Source organism: Barbus barbus (assembly GCF_936440315.1).
Source record: "Barbus barbus genome assembly, chromosome: 36".
NCBI lineage: Eukaryota > Metazoa > Chordata > Actinopteri > Cypriniformes > Cyprinidae > Barbus > Barbus barbus.
Window position 1 is genome coordinate 4,182,893 of NC_136714.1, and position 22,099 is coordinate 4,204,991.

Genomic DNA, 22,099 nt, shown 5'->3' on the forward strand with positions numbered 1-22,099 from the left:
ATGATAAGAGAATGCTACATATAAATATATTATTAAGTTATAGTGTCATATAGCTACACCTATTAGGAATAAGTAGACATTTTAAAACTATTAGTAATGTGTTTCTTTTAAACGTTATAATAAATAAAAATAACTTGAAAAGTAAATGGTGATTCCTTGTGTTGGGTCTCAGGAGGTTATCTTGGAGCAATGTTGGGTTATATATCCGTCTAATTGAGGCTGAACGTGAAAATCCCATTAGGTCCATCTAATAGATTTAACATGTGTACTCGCCACCTGATAGCTGGAGGCTGCATTACTGTATGATCATATGACTAGGTGTGAATTACAGGATGGGGGGGAGGGGTTATGACCCCCTCCAGAGTAAGTTAAGACAAAAGGTCGGGGTACATAAACATTTGTAATTCTACATTGGTTAAGTGTCCACAGCTCTGTCTGAATGAAACATATCAGTAATATATAATTTCATGCATCACTAAAAATGGGTCATATTGCCTGAGTGTGCCAAACTAAGTGCATTCATATATAAGGTGCATGGACATAACACACAACACAGAATGAAATGTGTGTATAACAAAACTTCTCATAACTAAATGTAATATCAGCTGAATGAAGTCAACTTTGCATGTTGTTAAATCTCACATTAGCTTACGAGAAGACGAGCGATGAACAGGTGTTTCATGTCATAGCTCTTACTATATCATGGATTTTTAGCACAGCTGGGACACTGTATTTGACGAATCAGAAGCCAAGACATAAACTATTAATTTGATAATTTAAGATCTAAAGCTATAACTGAAACAACAGCGGAGATCAGGGCTGGTTGTCTCACTTTTTATTCCATGCATAAAAAATTGAATATTTAAACAGTAAAAAAGGGAAACACAAAACAATTACACCAGCAAAAAAAATCAAAACAGGATGCATACAAAACAGAAATTGCCATGAATGAATTGCATAAAATGACAAAATACAGCCTATGTCTCATGTGACAAGTTGCCCCGACACGACATGAAAAACTATATCAAAAAATGAAATGTTTAAATCTTAGTTTTGGAGGTTGCAATCATTAAAAACCCCAAAAAAAATGCATTTGGACGTTTGACTCAAACCTTATAGTTAGTGAGATACAACCACAACCCTTGTGACAACTAGCCCCGGTCTGCGCTATACGTGCTGTGTGAGCTGTCGTCTCGCCGGTGACTGTGATTGGTCAGCACCTGCTCACCTCCTTCATCCAAACTGACATGAGTTGGAGGAAATATAGGCAGCATCCATCCCCCAGATCCTCACTACGCGTCTGCGCTACTCCCTCCGCCGCGTGCGCTTCATTCTCTATGGTAACGCTACAGTGATCCGAAAATATTCGCAGTTTTAGACAGCGTTATCATCATCGTCACGAGACATGCGTGTGCAACTGACTATAGGAGTGTTTGTATTGTTTTTGGCGGTGCGGCAAACACACGCGACTGATTCCAGCAGCGCTCATGACACCTCGCAAGAGAAATCACTGAACATCCAGAAGAGAAGACTCTCTCTGCAGAACACAGGTAGGTAATAGGGCTTTTGCGCAGTGCATGCAAAGAAAATCAACGACAGACCGTGAATGCGTGGAGCTGATTAAATTCTGTATTAAAGCTGCATCAAACTTTTAATTCATGTGTTCAATCAAATATGTCATCCCGGTTAGCACAACATTGAAATGCGTTTGTATTCTACGTAGCCTAAGTTACTTAATACATCAAATGTATAATAAATGCATTTTCACACCGTTGCAAAAACGTTCTCATGGCGTTATCACTTCCCGACATTAAAATATTTGTGCCATGTTTATCCTTAAAGCAAAAAAAATAAATAAACGTAGACATAGTAAATGGTGAGACTTTAGTGTTGACTTTCAATATATAACGTTACATATTTAAAAAAAAAATAATAATATTAGCTGTTCTGACTTAAAGGTTACATACTCTGAATAACCCTTATATTACTATAGCTGTACTCCTGTTTTTCTTAATTCTTCCCTTAACTGCAGTTAACCTACACATACATGTTATAATGGCTTTGTTTTCTACCGCTGCTATGCTTTTCACCCAGAAATGTTGCCATGTGAGCGGTTTCAAACTCTCTGCTCTGTTGGCAAAGTTGAAATTATATATTTGGAAGGTTATTTGTAAACTTTTAAAACTTTCATAGCCTCCATCATTGCCACTGAGTTCTGTTTTTTAGTTTAAAAAGTAGACAAATAATGTTCCAAATGTTTTAATGTGGCCTACCAAACTTTTTAACATTTTGCTGATCTAACTGCAGCTGTCAAAAGCCTAAGAATATTTACTGTCATAAAGCTGCAAATTACACTTAGTGAATGTAAATTTAGAACATTGCATTTCAAAGCTTACCAAAGTCCACAAAGAGATTCAGTCACAAACAAAGCTCATATGTTAAACATAACGGACATGGAACATTCTGATTATTTTGACAGTTCTTGCAATCTTTCAAACAAATATCCATGTTATACGCACTGTGACTTAGTTGTTGAATTATTTTATAATCATTGTATAAAAAATATTAAATTGTAATTTTTAGAATTTAAATAAAAATTTGAATTTAAACCATATTTATACAAATTACCACTTAAAATTAATTACAGAAAAATACTGTAAACAATTATACAGTAAAACACTGTAAACGGATAAACATCACATATGTAATTTTACTGTAAAATACTCTCAAATGTTTTTACAAGTAAAAACTATACATTTTCTGAAACATCACATGGTTTTTTAGAAATAATTTGTTTCTTTTTAATCAGTAATGTACATTAGGGTGTTTTGTGTTACATTTTTTGTTACTTAAGGATTGTTTATGGCATTATTTTAGTGTTGTGTGTGTTACCTTGATGGTGTTTTGTCTTTGTGTGCATGACCCTGCACTGTAAAAAATGATCGTGATTTTAACGGTAAAAACCTGTTACATGGTTAACGGAAAGTTCCTGTAAAATTTACAGGGAAAAACCGTAAACTGACGTTCCCAGAATTCCCTGCGTTCCATTTCAAATTCTGTTTGAATTTGACGTTTTTTCTTTGAAATAACTATGTTTCTTCTTATTTTTTTCTTATCAGTTATGTTTATTAGGGTTGTATGTTACATCTAATGTTGTTAAATTAATGTTTATAGCATATTTCAGTTTAATGAGTCTCACCATGATGGTGTTTAGTGCTTGTGTGAATGACACTGTGCACCTTCTGTATATTCTATTTTTTAAAAGTTGCTTGTGATGGGCTTTGGCTCATCATGTGACTTTCTCATCATCACCTGCATTTGGTGGTTACCAGTGTATTTCAAAAGAACAAAACAGATTTCAGTACTTTAATAGGTAGGTATATTAAGATTATATCAGTTAAAGAAATTACGGTATTTAACTGTAAATTTAAGTTAAAACCGTAAAACCTAAAACGTTGCTACCGTATTTTTTACGGTAGAAATCTGGCAACCACAGCTGCCAGTTTTTTACCGTAAATTTTACGATTTTTTTTTTACAGTGTGAATATTAGCCATGTTTTATGGACATTGATAGTTAAATTATGTATATTGAGATATTAAGTTGTAAAATATACAGGCATCCCTAAAGCCCACTAGTTTTTTTTTACTGCAAATTTAACAGCATATATTTAATAGTGTTAATATAGCAAAAGCAATGTGTATTTACTGGAAAAGCTGTAATGTGATGACTCTCTCGCTTGATCATTCTCCAGTGGAGATTCAGCAATGTCTGGTGAACGCAGGTGATGTGGGCTGTGGGATGTTCGAGTGCTTCAACAACAACTCCTGTGAGATCCGCGGACTACACGACATCTGCATGACGTTCCTCCACAACGCTGGCAAATTTGACTCCCAGGTATGATCCTGCCTGCTTCACTAATGTACTTATATCACAATGTGCATAACATGTACACTATAATGCTATTTAATACTTTGTCTGAGGTTGGATTGGCATCTTGCATTTCCACTGAGGTCTACAGCACCTCATCATTGAGAGCTGGCAGTTTGGCAGATGTCCTTATCATTAGACATACTTGAGCTGAAATTAGCTTAGATGGCATTTTGTCATTAACTGCATGTGCTAACGACTCTGGCTTGATGAACGACTTATGCATCACCGCAGGGAAAATCGTTCATCAAAGATGCGCTGAAATGCATGGCCCATGGACTTCGCCACAAGTTCAGCTGCGTCAGCCGCAAGTGTCTGGCCGTGAAAGAGATGGTGTTCCAGCTGCAGCGCGAGTGCTACGTCAAACACAACCTCTGCTCTGCCGTGAGGGAGAACGTCAATGTCATGGTGGAGATGATCCACTTCAAGGACCTATTTCCTAAAGGGTGAGTGCTTCAATATAGGGGTGTGCAATATTGACAAAAAAATATATATTTTGATATTTTTCTTGGATTTTGTCAATAGCGATAAGTAGATTTTGCTGTGTCTTTTTGTGCTGGCACCATGGTTTAAAGGTATAGTTCACCCAAAAAAAATGTAATTCTGTTATTAATTACTCACCCTCATGTTGTACCAAACCCGTAAGACCTAAGATATTTTTGATTAAATCTGAGAACTCTCTGACCTAGCATAGACAGCACAGCAACTGAAATCTTCCCAGGTCCAGAAACGTAGTAAGGACATCGATAAAATTGTCCATGTGACATCAGTGGTTCAACCGTAATTTACAAAGCTACGAGAATACTTTTTGTGCACAAAGAAAACAAAAATAACGACTTTATTCAACAATTCTTCTCCTCCAAATCATGTATTCTGCCATTATCGAGAGTATCACAATGTATTCTATATCACCAGCATCGCACGAATGCGTTGTTTACTTGCAGAAATACTCTCGATATACTCTCGGGAATAAAGGCCTTCTGTAGCGAATCGATGCATTTTTGTAAGAAAAATATTCATATTTAAAACGTTATAAACTTTTAGCAGAAGTGAGAGAAGTGTTTATAACTTTTTAAATATGGATATTCTTCTTACAAAAATGCATCGATTCGCTATAGGAGGCGTTTATTCACCCCTCCAGAGCCGTGTGAGGCATGTTTTATTATGGATGGATGTGCTTTATTTGACATTTTTTGGACTATCAGGGCTCCAGACTGCGACCAAATGCTCGCATTTTTCGACCATTTATTCTGCTGGTGCGACTAAATTTTGTGAGCGGTCGCACTGGCGAAACCTGTCTGTGCTCAGAACAACGTTACCTTGGAACCAAAGTTGAATTCGCGACACTGTTACAGCACAGCACTGCTAGATCCAGTGAGAAGCGTTTGAATTCACCACAGAATGAAAAAAGATTGCTGCTAGATCTAGTAAGATGCATTCAAATTCTGCACAGAAATCTCTGTTATAAAAAGATCAAACGGCGCTGACGTAGAGAACAAGACGCAATAACGTTAATGGCGCTTTTCCACTGCATGGTACAGCAAGGTACGGTTCAGTACGGCTCACTTTTGGGGGTTTTCCACTGGGTATAGTACCTGGTACTTTTTTTAGTACCACCTCGGCCGAGGTTCCAAGCGAGCCATACCGTTACCAAAACGTGACGTGTAAACTCTGCTGATCGCTGATTGGCTGGAGAGAATCGTCACTGCCTGCGTCATTGAACTTGCAGCACGAGATGCAACAGACCCGCTAGATTTAAATCAGCACAGCCAGTGGATCAAACGCAACTGTTTTGAATGAGCGCACCTTTCTTTTATCAACCAAAAATGGCTGTTTCGTTGTCTGTTGAGGAAGTACAGATGCTCCTCTCGTTGATAGCCGAGGAGCAGATCCAGTGAGAGCGTGATGGAGCGATGCAGAATTAAAACGTTTTTCAGGAGTCACGGCAGTAGAGGTGGCGCAACTATAACGACACGTGAATAATCTCGCCCACTCTAAAGCGGTACTAAACTGCAGTGGAAACACAAACCGAGCCGAACTGAGCCGTGCCGAGCCGAGCCGTACCACGCAGTGGAAAAGTACCACAACTGTAACCATGGTGTTGTGGTAGAAATAATCGAATGTTATTACATTATTCATTTCAGGGTTTGTACAACCTTTTGAGAGAGAAATTCAAGCAATTTTCAATGACTTTCAAGCATTTCATACAACTGTTTCCAGCACCTTAAAGCTCCAAAATGATTCAATTTGAATGTTATTTTTAACGGGATGACCAAAATATACTTATGTAAAATTAAAAAATGCATCAAATCACCAGTATAACCTGTAGATGGCAGCAGATGAGCACTTATTTGCTTATTAGTCATTCGTTTCTGCTTTTTCATTTATATTTTGAAATTATAAAATCACAATTATAAAATATCAAATCAACAAGAAATCACATTTTGTCCGAGTTTTACACTTTTTTGTGTATAAAGTAAGAAAAAAAATCACACATAATCACTGAAGTTGTTGGTCAGTTCCACATAATATTATGAAAGAATAATGGTACATTTAATAAGAGTACAATATATATCTTTTCTATTTAAAAAATAGATTATTGTACATGTTACTGTTGTTAATAAAATACATTTTGTATGCTTCCCAACTCAAGCTTAGTGCTTTACTGTCAAATGTGTATAAACATGAAATAAACAAGAAATTAACCTGTAATATTATTAATAACTGCACTTATTAATGCAAAACAATAGTATTTGTATCATATCATGTATATATTTGTCATATATCCCTCTGAAATTAAAAGAATACTGCACATTGTAATTTCTATGAGTTAGGTCTATTTATTATCAAAGCATTTGTCAGTAATACAGTTAAAAATATTCAGTCTGGAGCCCTGACTATTGAAAAAAACAAAAAAACAAAAACAAAAAAAAAACGCCCGCCTGTACACCTGTATACTGTACTACTGGGATGCCTTGAGGATGAGTAAATCATGGGCTAATTTTCATTTTTGGGTGAACAACCCTTTAAAACAGGATGGATTCTAGTTGGAGTTTATTACTTATAATTTTAAAAGGAATTCCAATGATATCGGTCCTCTAGGCCATTATGAGTATAGTAGTATCGTGTATCGTTCTTGATGTGAACGGGCCTTAACTGTGGTTTTAGTCTTCTAACCGTCTCCTCTCCTTCACCGAAAGGCCCCATGTGGAGTTAGTAAACATCCTGCTGGGATGCGGCGAGGAGGTGCGCGTCGCCATCGCCCGCCGAATACGAACTCAGTGCGAGCAGAACTGGGGAGCTCTGTGCGGGAGTCTGAGTCTCTGTGTCCTCGGAAAGGTGGAGAACCAGGCCGGTTCCACCCTCGCCCCTGTCCCAGACATCACCACCCCCCCGGGTGCCAGAGGCAACTCCCTCCCTCCCGCGAGCCCGCGTCTCCCAGAGGCCGACGGGGAAACGGTCTGGACACTCACAGAAGATGAAAATCAGTCCTCAGGTCCTCAAGACAACGCCTCTGATGCCGAAAAAGAGCTAAAGAGGTCTCTGAATGCCACCAAAAGGAGGAGAAGGGAAGCGGGTTCTCAGTGCCTTTAGCCCACACGTCCAAAATGGCTCGTTCACTGATCTCCTTCCCTGCCTCGCTCAAGGACAAATAAGCTGCAGTCTCCAGTGCTTCTATAAAAGAGCACCAGCGACGACAGGGTATTTCAATGTGACAATACATTTAGAGCTGCCATCCATTGTGTTTGTTTTGTAGGTCATTCTGTGAGAACACGGACTGGTACAATATTTGATAGGAGTCTCAACAGTTTCGCAATATTTCAGTGGCGTTTCACCCTTTGTAGATGTATTTGTAGATTGTGGACTTAAGTGCATTCCTCAGACTGCAGACTCTTCAGAATGCTTAGAAGGAGTCTATCAGGCTGCAGTTCTGAATAGCATTATTACAAAAACCGGGCCTTGTGTTTTGTGATGACATTCATTCCATCTGCTCAGTACTTGTCTGCTTTGATGCAAGGCCATTCGGGCGAACATCACGGAAACATGTCCGGGTCACATTTCACCCCAAAAGAAAGGAAATATATATTAATAAAAAAAATCATTTAAACATTGGATTACACTACTACTCAAAAGTATGAGGTCAGTCTTTTTTTTTTTTTTTAGAAATTAATGCTTTTATTCTGTTAGATACTGATAGTAAAAATATATTTTTTTGTTACAAAAAGTATTATTTCAAATAAATACTGCTCTTTTGAACTTTCTAGTCATCAAAGAATACAAAAAAAATGTATCATGGTTTCCACAAAAAATAATAAGTACAATAAGAATGATCATCATCATTATTATTGTCAGTGTTGAAAACAGCTTTCACTGCTTAATATTTAGTTTTTCTGGATTCTTTGATGAATAGAAAGTTCAAAATAACAGCATTTAGCTGAAATCGAATTTGAATTTTTGCACTGTTGATCTCTTTAGTTTGTTCTTGCTGAATGCATGTATCGATTTCTTTTGAATTGTACACTTTTGAATGGTAGTGTGTCAGCATTGATAAAAATAAGAAATATTTCTTGAGCAATATAGAATAATTTCTGAAGGATCGTGACACTGACGACTTGAGTAATTCAGCTTTGCCATCACAGAAATAAAATATATTCTAAAATATATTAAAATGGTAAATAACTCATTTAAATTGGAATAATATTTCACCATATTATTATTATTTTTACTTTATTTTTGAATATTCAGGACCTTTAAATGTTTTGAATTGTGGCATTATTTCAAGCCTTAATGTACTTGACTTTTTCTTTTTGCTGCATTTCAGTAAATAAATACTGTAAACCTTTAACATTAAGTCGAGTCTCTTCTAATCCACGTCTTTTGGTTTGGGGTGAAATATGGATTTGGACGTGTTACTGACAGATTTGGTGAGATGGACTGTTTTTGAGCACAGGTAAAGCCTCAGCAGCAGATATAAGCTCGTATATGCCACGTGCTTCATGCAGTACACTCAGCTGTGTTCACTGCAGTGTTGCAATGTGATATATCTAATATGTAATATCAGATTTCATATTTTTCTTGCTTGGAATTGACATTTTTCATACGTGATAAAAACCTATGCCTTCCTTGATAGATTGCAGTTACATACACACACATTTTAAAATAATATATATGCAGATCTTTGATTTTGGACCTACCTCATCTCTGTAACACGCACCTGTACTGAAATACTGTATAATATATTGCATAAAAACAGTTAGAATGTGTCCCATATTTTCACAAGGCAAACTGGTAAATGCCTAGACTCACTCCCCTCTGTTTCAGTGTGTTTCTTGTAGATATTTTACATTATTACTTTTTTTAATTTAAATTAATTTCTTCAAATTTATGCATGAAGTGTATCTTGTGGATTTTCAGGTCAGGTTCATTTCAGCCACTATAGAGTGCTGGTAAGTCATTTTATATACATGCTTATACTATTTATTTGATCAATTATTTACTATTTTGGATCTGTATCAAAGTAATCAAATGTATTCATTAAAAAAAAAAAAAGTTTTTTCCACAATAAATTAACCTTGTATCCAATTTTTGGCCTTTTGTGGATTCAAAACATGCATAAATCATCACAGCTTCTGAAAGGTTATAAAGAAACTATAATGCAATAAAACAAAATAGCACACCTAGCACTTGGGTAACTTTTTACCCTCAGAAACCAAGTGCAGCAAGACCACAGTGTTTTATGCAACACACACACAGGATCATTTCACATACTACTGTATCATAGCAAAACTTAAAGAGCAAAGAACTCTACTGCAACAGAAGAAATGCTTGCACAAGATACAGGGCCTAAACTGATACATGTGACTGCATTTCTAAATCGAATTTGCATTTACATCATTTTTGGGACTAGAACTGTATCATTAAAATGTTTTAATGTTTCTGAAAGAAGCCTTAGTAATCTGTAAAATATTGCAATTTGAAATTGTTTTCTATTTGGAAACGTAAAAATGTCATTTATTCCTGTGATTTAAAGCTGAATTTTCAGTCTCCGGTGTCACGTGATCCTTCAGAAATCATTCTAATATGTTGACTGTTCACAATATTACTGTATTTTTGATCAAAATGTTGATCCTTGGTGAGACTTCTTTCAAAAACATTTGAAAAAAATCATTCTAAACGGTATTGTAAATGAATAAAGGACAAAACTGACCAGTTCTTCATAAAGTCGCCTATACTTTTCAAGACACAACCAGACACACACTACAGTAAAACAGAGATACTACACCCTCTAGTGAACATGCGAGACCTTAACAACTCCAAACGTCTTCCATGTTGTGAACAGACTAAAATCATGCTCGGAGATCTTTAATATTCATGTAATCAAGTTAAATCAGGTGTTTTCAACTCAGGAAATCCCGGCTTCACTGGAATGACTAGAATAGCAATCAATTACAGAAACTGCTGATGTTGTAAACTATATGAAATATGCTAGATACGTCAACTGCAAAGTCAAAAATTTGGGGAAATTACGGTTTTTAATTATTCCAAGTTTCTTATGCTCGCCAATTAAGGTTGAACTTATTTGATCACAAATACAGTAAACTATAATATGTGAAAAGTCATTAGAATTTAAAACAGTTTTGTTAGAATACATTTTAAAATGCTATTTATTTGTGACGCAACGCTGAATTTTCAGCATCATTACTCCAGCTGTCACGTGATCCTTCAGAAATCATGATGATTTGCTGCTCAAGAAACATTTCTTGTCATTATCAATGTTTTTTTTTTATTAATATTTTTGTGGAAACCATGATACATTTTTTTGCTAATTCAGAAAGGATTGTCACTTTTGATTAATTTAATGCATCTTTGCTGAATAAAAATATTGCTTTCTTTAAGAAATCAATTAAATCAATCAAAAATCAAACACACACAACTGCATAAACGGTTTTCAACGCTGATCATCTTAGAAAACAGTCCTTTCAAATTGTAATGATATTTCACAATATTACTGTATTTTTGAGCAAATAAATGCAGCCTTGGTGAGCATAAGAGACTTCTTTATTAAAAAAACAAAACATAGTGTCAATGAAGCATAACCTTCAGTTATATGCAAAAATGCGTATTACAATAGTTCATAAGGCACAAACATCTTTGAGGTTGTCTGTCCATCAGGTTATTGGAATATTACAGAACTAACCTGAGATTGAAACATTTTATTATCGTACAACCAACTACACTGATTATAAAATATACTACTGAATATGCAAATGCAATCATTAAGACTAATGTAGTAAAAAGTGCATTTATTCCTTCCTGAATTTCTGTTTAGTGAGATTTTATACTAGCACTTTAATATTCTCCCCAGAGAATTCTGAAGCTTGTCATCATCTTTCTGGTGGTTAAATGATGACAAACCCCTTGTTTTGAAAGAACTACCGGCTCTGTGGGTCTCATTTGGGTTGTAACATTCACAGAATGATTTATGGAAAGTTGACACGGTTCCCTTTTCCACTAAATGAAGGGGAAGAGTCTCTTTTTCAGGATGTAGAGCACTGTAGCCAGAAACAGAGCAAGAGCTAAAAAGATCAGCAGTTTGTCGGTCAGTTCACGCCGATAAGTTTTCACCCCGAGTGAATGGTTCCCGTCATGGCCTTAAACTCTTCACTCGTCTCTTGCACAGTCCTTGAGGACACAGCTGGAAACAGAGCAAGTGGAGAAAATAAACTTGCAATATTCATAACGAGACCGTAGAAATGTCATAGCCATGAGGTTAGATGGTTGTTCAGAAGATGTGTTCCATGTTCATGTCTACATTGATTTTCAACATAAATATATAAAATTATATTATATTTAATATATAATATTATATGTAAAATATCCAAACCAGACCAGATTTGCATCTCAAAACTTTGGTTCTTTTACCTTAATCTGCACGTTTAAAACAAACATTTAAATAATTTCACCAGCTGGTTTTCACTAGCAATTTTTTCAAATTAGTTCATAAAAAAAAAAATTATATGTGACCCTGGAGCACAAAAACAGCCATGAGTAGCACAGGTATATTTGTAGTAATAGCCAACAATACATTGTATGGGTCAAAATGATCTTTTATGCCAAAAATCATTAGGATATTAAGTAAAGATCATGTTCCATGAAGATATTTGGTAATTTCCTACTGTAAATATATCAAAACTTCATTTTTCTTTAGTAATATGCTTTGCTAAGGACTTCATTTGGACAACTTCATAACAATATTTAGATTTTTAGATTTTCAAATAGTTGTATCTTGGCAAACCATACATCAATGGAAAGCTTAAAGAAATAATAAATCTCAAATTCAAAAAATTGATCCTTATGACTAGTTTTGTGGTCCAGGGTCACATATAGTCATAAATGTTATGGTATACTGATTGATTGAGGGATGGGAAGATAGATAGATGTGTGTTGATAAGAAGAAGAAATGTTTCTTGTGCACCAAATCAGCATATTAGATTGATTTCTGAAGGATCATGTGACACTGAAGACTGGAATAATGATGCTGAAAATTTAATCTTATTTTATTTCACAATATTATTGTTTTCACTGTATTTCTGAATGCAAGTGACTTCTTTCAGAAACATTCTAAAATCTTACCAACTCCGGAAGTGTTTGAGCGGTGGTGTATATAACTGTGTTTGGTTTGCTTGCTTGCTTTTTTTAGATGTATTTATTTATGCTAACCATTTTCAGCACTAATTATTGTTAGTTTGAATTATTTTAGTTCTAATTACTGTTTATTTTTATTGCTATTAGTAACTCGGTGCATAATATGTCAACATGCAGAATAAGCCAACCTTTTTCTAATGAGATTTCTTCATGTGTAAAACCTTGTTATCCCCTACATATGGCAATTCTGTTAAATTTCTACTCACGTGTCAGCCAACTATTCCTCTAATAGATTTACGTTCTTATATCATGAAGGTTATGATCTCAGGCCCAATGCCCCAGAGCGCCTAGGCTTTTTTTACCCAGAGTTCCGATGGTCTCCTGCTGCACCTGCTGTGACATCATCCAGCTGATGCTCATCAGACTCCCTGTGATGTCACTGGATGTCTGCCCCAAACTCTCTTTAGTGGCCTTCCTACAACCACAACCAGATGAATTGAGTAAATATGGCGTAGGACAGTGTTGAGAAGTAACCTCTATCCATTTAAATACCACATAAATGTGCAATTGTTTTGCTTTCTTTGTGGTCTCACTTTAAATACTATGCACTTATTGTGTTCATATTGTATTGCACAACACTTGCTGATGTTGAGGTGGGATACGGGTAAGGTTAGGGACAGGTTTGGTGGGATGGGTAGGTTTAAGGGTGGGTTTAGGTGTAAGAATGGGTCAACAGTGTAATTACATAAATTAATTACAGATGTAATTACATGTCGTATTTTATTAATTTTTTTTATTATAAGTATAATGTAAAAACATATGTAAAAATATAAAGTGGGAAACGTTGAAATGTGAAAAATCATAGAAACGTTGTAATGTCAATCACAATGATTTGATTGTGACTGGCTGAAAAGCAGCATGGTTTACCTTTGTCTAACTGAATCACCACCTTGAAGCAGTTCGTCCTTCTCCAGGTTGTCAACGGCCAGCTTGCAGGCCAGATTTGCCTTCCTCCACACCATCTGGTTACTGAAAAACAGGAGCAGTGATAATATTGTAACTCAACACATAATCAGAAAGAAGATTAGACAATAAAAATGTTTTTCTAACCTTAACATCTGCTTCCGATGGCTTTCTGTTTCACTCAAGATAGCTTGTTTATCAGTCTCTCGGTCTTGTTCTTTTGCCATCTGTTCAATGTCCTATCAAAAAGTTTGGTTTTGCTATTATCTGCAATGTTAACCCTGTAAAGCCTTTTTAATGGAATAATTGATTGAGCCTTGAAATAAAATATTAAGGAAAATGGAAAAAAATAATGTGTTTTATATCGCAATTGATAAATCAGGGTTTTATGGTTCATAAAGTGTGATATAAGAGAATATGAAACTCACACCTAAGGAGGAAAAAAAACACCTCAATTTTGAAAAGTCCAATTGTTGCAAAATATGCAGTTGTTATTATTTATATGACCAAAGACTAGCTTGTAATGTAAATCAATGAGATTTTTATAACAGTAAAACAGACATAAAATGCATATAAATATCAGCTGTCACTCTATATCTCAGAATGAGGTTTTATTAGTTTTATGATCAAAGCTCAGTAGTTTTAATTGTAGGGTTAACATATAATGCAATAAAATACAATTGTGACTAACGTACAAACAAATATTCCTCAGAAGCCTTTTGTACCGTATCTGATACATTTGAACATTATCTGTCTAAAATTATGTTTGGATAATAAGTAAACCTAAGCTGCTTCAGTCCAGTAAATGCTCACCATGAAATATTGATAACAAAAGTTATTTCTACATAGATTTATATATTTAGATAAGTACCTACAAAACATCAATAATTATATTATAATCATATCGATATGATGGATATTACCCAACTGTCCAAACTACTTTCATCACATAAGAAAACTAACAAAATACAGATTCAAAAATAAATAAATAAAAGCAAAATGACATGCGTTCTGGAAGCTTCTTAGATGTTGAATTTGATCCCATATTATTATTTTCTTTACATTTTATTTATCTATATGGTCATATGAAATGACGGATGTACCTGAATCCTCTGTCTTAACTGATTAAACTTCTCCTTCACTGTAGAGTTCAGATCCAAAAGCACTCTCTTATGTCCTGACACGAAGAGAAAACACTTATTGAACAACAATTTGTTTCCTCTTCATGCTGACTGACACAGACACGACAATTATGGCCACATCTTTGAATTACTATAGTTAGCTTGTCGGAAAAAAACCTGACAGTATGACCATATTAGATACATTAATATAAAGAATGAAGTCTACCTGAATAAGAGCATATTTGATCATCTCTTGGCCACAAACTCGTACATGTACATCCGAGGAGGACGCCATGTTTGTTGTTATACGATACGTCGGAACGTCCAAACTTCATCGCATTTTGCGATCGCCTTTTTGATGCGCCCTGGAAAAGTGTATTTCCCCAAGAAAACATTTATGATATGTGAATCGATTGATTAAATTAATCAAAAGTGACAAAAAAGACATTTTTATTTCTGCAAATGTTCCCACATAGGCTTGTGTTCTTTTTAACTTAAACGTAGGCCTATCATGGTTTTGCACAAAACAAGACCAATAAATATTCGTCATGAAATATTGATAACAATATAAAAGTAATTCTTATATTTTAAAAATTAAATATTTAGGCTATAGACTACATTTTCAAATAAATACAGACAAAATGTCAATATATCTATCTATCTATCTATCTATCTATCTATCTATCTATCTATCTATCTATCTATCTATCTATCTATCTATTTGTCTGTCTGTCATCTATCTGTCTGTCTGTCTGTCTGTCTGTCATCTATCTGTCTGTCTGTCTGTCTGTCATCTATCTGTCTGTCTGTCTGTCATCTATCTATCTGTCTGTCTGTCATCTATCTGTCTGTCTGTCATCTGTCTGTCTGTCTGTCATCTATCTGTCTGTCTGTCTGTCATCTATCTGTCTGTCTGTCTGTCTGTCATCTATCTATCTGTCTGTCTGTCATCTATCTGTCTGTCTGTCATCTGTCTGTCTGTCTGTCATCTATCTGTCTGTCTGTCTGTCATCTATCTGTCTGTCTGTCTGTCTGTCTGTCTGTCTGTCTGTCATCTGTCTGTCTGTCTGTCATCTATCTGTCTGTCTGTCTGTCATCTATCTGTCTGTCTGTCTGTCTGTCTGTCATCTATCTGTCTGTCTGTCATCTGTCTGTCTGTCTGTCATCTATCTGTCTGTCTGTCTGTCATCTATCTGTCTGTCTGTCTGTCTGTCTGTCATCTATCTGTCTGTCTGTCTGTCATCTATCTGTCTGTCTGTCTGTCTGTCTGTCATCTATCTGTCTGTCTGTCATCTGTCTGTCTGTCTGTCATCTATCTGTCTGTCTGTCTGTCTGTCATCTATCTGTCTGTCTGTCTGTCTGTCTGTCATCTGTCTGTCTGTCTGTCATCTATCTGTCTGTCTGTCTGTCATCTATCTGTCTGTCTGTCATCTGCTCTGTCTGTCTGTCTGTCTGTCATCTGCTCTGTCTGTCTGTCTGTCTGTCTGTCTGTCATCTGTCTGTCTGTCTGTCATCTATCTGTCTGTCTGTCTGTCTGTCTGTCATCTATCTGTCTGTCTGTCTGTCTGTCATCTATCTGTCTGTCTGTCATCTGTCTGTCTGTCTGTCATCTATCTGTCTGTCTGTCATCTATCTGTCTGTCTGTCATCTGTCTGTCATCTATCTGTCTGTCTGTCTGTCATCTGTCTGTCTGTCTGTCATCTATCTGTCTGTCTGTCTGACATCTGTCTGTCTGTCTGACAGATAGTATCTATCTATCTATCTATCTAGACAGACAGACAGACAGATAGATAGATGACAGACAGACAGACAGATGACAGACAGACAGATGTCAGACAGACAGACAGATAGATGACAGACAGACAGACAGACAGACACATTTTGTTGTTTTCTTCATGATTTGCAGTCTAAAATGGAGTCAAACCATTTTTCATCTTTTGATGTATTTTTACTAATAATTTTTTCTTTTTCAACTCAGTTTTGCAAGCTGCTTTTTTATATATGCAATTTATTTAATTTATAGCCAAATTAACACCACCTTTAGTTTTTTCACATTTTTTGTTAATATATGTAGTGATTAGATTTTTCATTTCTTCAGAATTGAGGGCTTGAATAAATGTGTCTGTGCTGTCTGAAGCCCATCTGTATCCGGGTTGGATTTGAAACATTTTACAGGTTTTAGGTATATTTTATGTTAGTGAGTGATGTGTTTTAATATAAATGTTAATTTGGTTATGGTCAGAAAGTGGAGTTTGTTGCTTGACAGTGGATGCACTGAAGGAGGAGGGGTCCATGTCAGTGATGGTATAGTCCACTACACTAGCTCCAAGACCTGAACAACACGTGAACCTCCCTAAAGAGTCCCCTCTGATCCTGCCATTAAGTATGTACAGGCCTGAGGCTCGGCAGAGCTGCACTAATTCTCTACCGTTTTTATTTACAATTTGGTCAAGATTGTTTCTTGGTGGGAGGTTTTTTGTGAGACTCAGGGGGTTTGGGCCAAAGACATGTTGATTGCCCTTTGGATCTACAGTGGTGTGAAAAAGTATTGGCCCCCTTCCTGATTTTTTTATTTTATTGCATGTTTGTCACTTTAATGTTTCAGATCAATTTACATCTGGTGCACTTTTTTTTTTTTTTTTATCTGTCAGATAGATAGAATATATCTATCCATCTGACAGACAGACAGACAGACAGACAGACAGACAGACAGACAGACAGACAGACAGACAGACAGATAGACAGATAGATAGATAGATAGATAGACAGATAGACAGATAGACAGATAGATAGATAGATAGATAGATAGATAGATAGTACTCTGAAGGAGAACATAACCTCACAACTATTGACTGAATAATAGTGGAAAGTTTGTGGTTTCGTTTTGACTTAGAAATGCATGACTGTTGCCAGGCATCCAAGAACTGAGTGAGGAAGTGAGAAAGAATTGGAGGAAGAGAAGAAAGGAAGAACAGAATGAGGTAGCTGGGTCACTGAGCCAATCATGTCATCTGTGAAGCATGTGAGCAAATCTACTGCCGGCACAATTGTGATTCTGACTTAAGAAGTATATTGGGGTTCAATAGTCTAGTGAAAATGCTTCTTACATTTATTAAGGTATTCCAGTAAAAATGCATAACAGATGAAGTGATGAAGTTTCTAACGTTTATTTTGATAGTAAAATCAATAATAGAATTAGACTATCATGGTTACAAGCAGAATTGTGGTATCAACTCCGGGCTGATACAATGCAGTGACAATTACGGATAATACAAAAAAAAAAAAAAAACTGAAATCAAATAAAAAGAGGCACAATAAACACAAACAGACACATTTTGAATATCAAATCACAACTGCTTTTAAGCCTACTTCACATCTGTACAACTAACATGGCTCGATAAACCAAGCTGTTCTCCAACTATTTGTGCCGAAAAAGAAAAAAAAAAAAAGAAATAAAAGTGAAAACAAATGTCCAATGTCAAAACCCAGCACAACACTGAAACATAAATAGAACAACTGACAAGATATTGTATTTGAACAGGCATATATGTGAACTACAAATATAGACATTGCTAATAGGATCAAGTAACTGTTAGTTTCAGTAGGATACACTTCTGCAGAGTTTTGCTTAAGAATATCACCAAGAGATCTATGACAGAGCACTTAGCAATGAAATACAGCCTTCCTACTGTGACTAGAACCAAGAAAATAAAAATACAAAATAAAAGGAGAAAGATTTTACACTTGGGGAGTACACACACAGTACTAGCTACTTAAGGATCCCATGCTAAATTATCTAGTAGAATACCATACAACATTAGAAGCACAAGTTCACATATTGTGTTTTTTTGTTTTTTTTAATTGACACTTAACGTCAATCGTAAATTGAATGTTGTATGGATTTTCGAAACTAAAGAAACAAAAGGAATCGAAAACTAAAAGGTTTTGGTGGCCCTGGGTACGTTTTCGCAAACCCGCTTCCAATGTTGAAGGTCAATTTAGTCGCTCGATGCAAATTTGGCAAAAGGTCGGAAGGGAATGTAAATCACTGCAGTGTAGAAAAGTATGCGTTCGGACAGGTGCGAGAGTTCCTCGACGACATTTTTGGTAATGTTGGTTTCAGAGTAGTGATTTGAGTGAGTCCGGTGCACTTCAGTGCAAAAGTTCTGGGCCCAACAGTCCAAGTGACCCTACTAGCTCTCCATGTCTTCCTCAACAGAAAAAGAAATAAACAAACAAGCAAACAGACAATCAAAATAAGCTATCACCGCTACATTAGCACGGCCCTTTTCCCGCCCGACCACTGGTTCGGTCCAAGTCCAACATGAGCGCCTGTGTGGGGTCAGGTCTTGGCACAGGTGTTGCAGTGGCTTGAGCAGATGTCTTAAGAGCAACTTTATTTCGGAACGGTTTCTAGCGTAAGATCAGGGAAGGACAAGAGTTCACGGACCTGACAGCGCGTGCCAAGTCTCAGCTCTGAGGGTATTCAAGTACGTATTTTGAAATTCAGCACCATGGGTGGTGAGACAGGACTCCTACCCAATGTCCAAGTTTTTTTGAACCCAATAAAACGAAGAGCTTCTTTCCCCCCCATTGCTGTGAAGGGAGCCATGCAGCGGAAACCACCAAAAGAAGACTCAACTTTTCTCTGAGGGAGTGACTGAGTGCAAGGAAAGCGTCTCGACTGGGCGAACGGGGACGTCCGTCAGCGGTTCGCCAGTCCACCGAGACTTCCCGACCGAATTCCATCACAGGACGATCTAGGCCGAGCAATGCGCACCTCAATTTGTGTTGTTTTTGCGTTCGTGGAAAACCTTGATTCTGTTCGTTGGAGAACAACTGCTGAAGGCCATTTCTGTTCGTTGGTGAGTGACTCTGCTCCAGGTCATAGCCGGCGATCTGAGGAACAGTAGAACCAGAAGAATCGGGAGGCACAATAATCTTGAGCGTTGGTGAGGGGACACAATGTTGACAAGGTTTGACATTTTCTTTGCAAAGCTTCTTCCACTCGGAGGGCTTCGGAGGAATCCAACGTATACATATATATAAGTTACAATGCATCATGTATGAATGGATTTTTACCTGCTTCTACCAAGGTCAAAACAAAGGCAGAGACAAAACAGAACCTAAACAGAAGAAATCTCACATGTTTATATATATATGATATAAACATTTTATGATTGCAGCACTCTTTGGATAGTCTCTCAACCAAAACGTATGGGACACAGTCTTTATGGTTAATCATATTGAACTCCACTGAAGGAAGACTACATTCATCTTTCAATGAAAACTGTATGAGGGCAAAGCAGCAACAGTTCTCATCTGAAGCAAGCTTACTGCTCGACACAGCAGAAAAAAAAAAAAAAAAAAAATCCAAGAGAATTTCAGAGGAATCTTATGATTTAATTCTTGGCATAATGGGCAAAATCTCGTTTCTGTAGAAAATGTCAATAGATCAAGTTTGGGTTTTCATGTCTGAATAAGGCACCTGATTTTGCAGGCATCATTTCAAAAATAACATCGCAAATTCTGAAAAACCAAGTGCAATGTGGGTCTTTTCAGCTGAAAGCCGGAGTGCGATGGAGATGATTTACACCAAAGTTATCAAAGTTTCTTTTCCCCACTTGTGCTCATTGGTTCAAATAAAGACAGCGAGAGCGTTCTTCTGCCCCGATGTCTGTTGCAAAAGCTCCATGAATATCAATTTAGCAAGGTTAGCATGCACGATAGTCATGCCGTGTATATGCAAACATATCCATGGTTTCAAATATCATATCTAAAGGGATCGAGTGTAGCATACAGGTTTGTTAATGGAACATTTACAAGCAGCTGGAGTCATGATATGTAGGAATGCATGTTCTGCTGCTAAACCTTGAAGCGCTATCATCTAAAAAGCTTGAAGGGCTTTTCTACTTTTGAAGAACACTCAAGTTGAAACAATTACACAAGATACAGAGTAACAAAATGCACAGAATGGTAAAATGATTCATCATCAGGGTCCATTAAACAACAGCATAAAAAGAAAGCGAACAAACAACTACAACATTCAATAGGTTAAATACATTGGAAAGAGCATGTTTATTTAGCAACAATAAGACAGGCCGCCTTCCGTGAAATGCTTATTAAAAATATTTTTCAGCTTAGTCACCATGTTGTTTCCCATCGATAACCACTTTTACAATACCAGATACAATTGTTAAAAAAATACAAGTGCTGTAAACTAAAGCAACATCCTGTCTTTCTACAGAGTGAAACCTGCATAGTGCACCAATAAGAGTAATCTTGTATATCGCAAACGCATATCTACACAAACCATTGAAAAGGAAAGGTGTAAATGCTTGTTTGAATGCTCTTGAATATATTATACTGTAGCCATTTTGGAAGGATTCAAAGTGAGTTATCCATTGAGATCGAACTGTGTTTGATGAATCCGCGGTATAAAGATAGTGGCATGAGATCCATCTCTCGATAAATAATTGTTTACAATATAAAAGTCATTGCTCGTAGCTTGAATGTAACAGGGAATGATCTTTGATTCTCTATACAATTTTACAACATGATTTAGCAGCTTTGCGTCCAAAATTATTGAATCATCAACAATATGCAGACAATAAAAACAATCAATCAATCAATCAATCAAAGAATGAAAGTAATAGCTAGCTTACTCTTTTTTTTCAGGATACGTTAGCATCTCACGGTATGGGTGATTTAAAAAACAAAAAAAACTAAAATACCATGCAAATTGTTCAGAAACAGAAAGCTACATTATTTCCCTTTGAAAAAGTAACATGATGCTAAATAACTGCAAAATATATGAAATGCTGTATAAATAATGAATTATATTTACTTTTTGTGAACTGGTATTTTTTATGTTTTCGATGCATATATCTGTGTTTTTGAAGGCAGAAATAATTTCCCCAAGATTATAAAATAATCATAATTCATTCTTACGTGACAGCCCAATACGAATGTTAATATCGAATCACACTATGAAGCAAAACAAACACACATATACAAATGTGTGTGTGTGTGTGTGTGTGTATACATGTGTATCTTTCTTTATAAAAACATGATCAGCAAAAAAAAAAGAAAGAAAGAAAGATAAAATACTGGCTTTTTCTTTTCCTTAACTGTTTGAATGCCACGGAGTCCCCTGGTTAAAACGGTAAACTGCACAGCTCACAACATCATGTTGAATGCGAGAGCTTGCGACAGCACGCTACGATAACTACCAAGTTACGCTCTCAAAACAGCAGGCTGTCGACAGAAGGACAACATGGATTTCTATCTCCGTATGCTCATTGTCACTTGCCATCAAGCTTATTTTACAGGACAAACATGATCATTTTTGAGCTAATGTCACTCTTGAGAAGCTTTGAGCTGTAGATAGCACAAGAAAGGCCGGTCTTTGTCGCCATAACAAATGGCTTTGCTGTCTTTT

General features: G+C 36.3%; 1 protein-coding gene and 1 pseudogene across 2 annotated transcripts; one reads left to right on the plus strand and one right to left on the minus strand.

The window, feature by feature from the left end:
• Positions 1-348: 348 nt before the first annotated feature.
• On the plus strand, positions 349-7,522 carry LOC306855551 (stanniocalcin-2-like; the record flags this gene model as incomplete). Its single annotated transcript, XM_079394313.1, has 5 exons — positions 349-363; positions 1,379-1,550; positions 3,753-3,895; positions 4,163-4,374; positions 7,129-7,522. 5 exons carry the CDS (start codon positions 349-351, stop codon positions 7,520-7,522), a joined length of 936 nt encoding a protein of 311 aa, XP_079250439.1.
• Positions 7,523-11,342: 3,820 nt separating this feature from the next.
• Positions 11,343-14,957, minus strand: LOC306856232 (vesicle transport protein SEC20-like; annotated as a pseudogene). Its single transcript, XR_013786071.1, has 6 exons — positions 14,885-14,957; positions 14,641-14,706; positions 13,685-13,776; positions 13,502-13,603; positions 12,937-13,049; positions 11,343-11,624 (listed from the first exon to the last, which is right to left on the minus strand). The product of XR_013786071.1 is annotated as a vesicle transport protein SEC20-like (transcript).
• Positions 14,958-22,099: the final 7,142 nt, after the last annotated feature.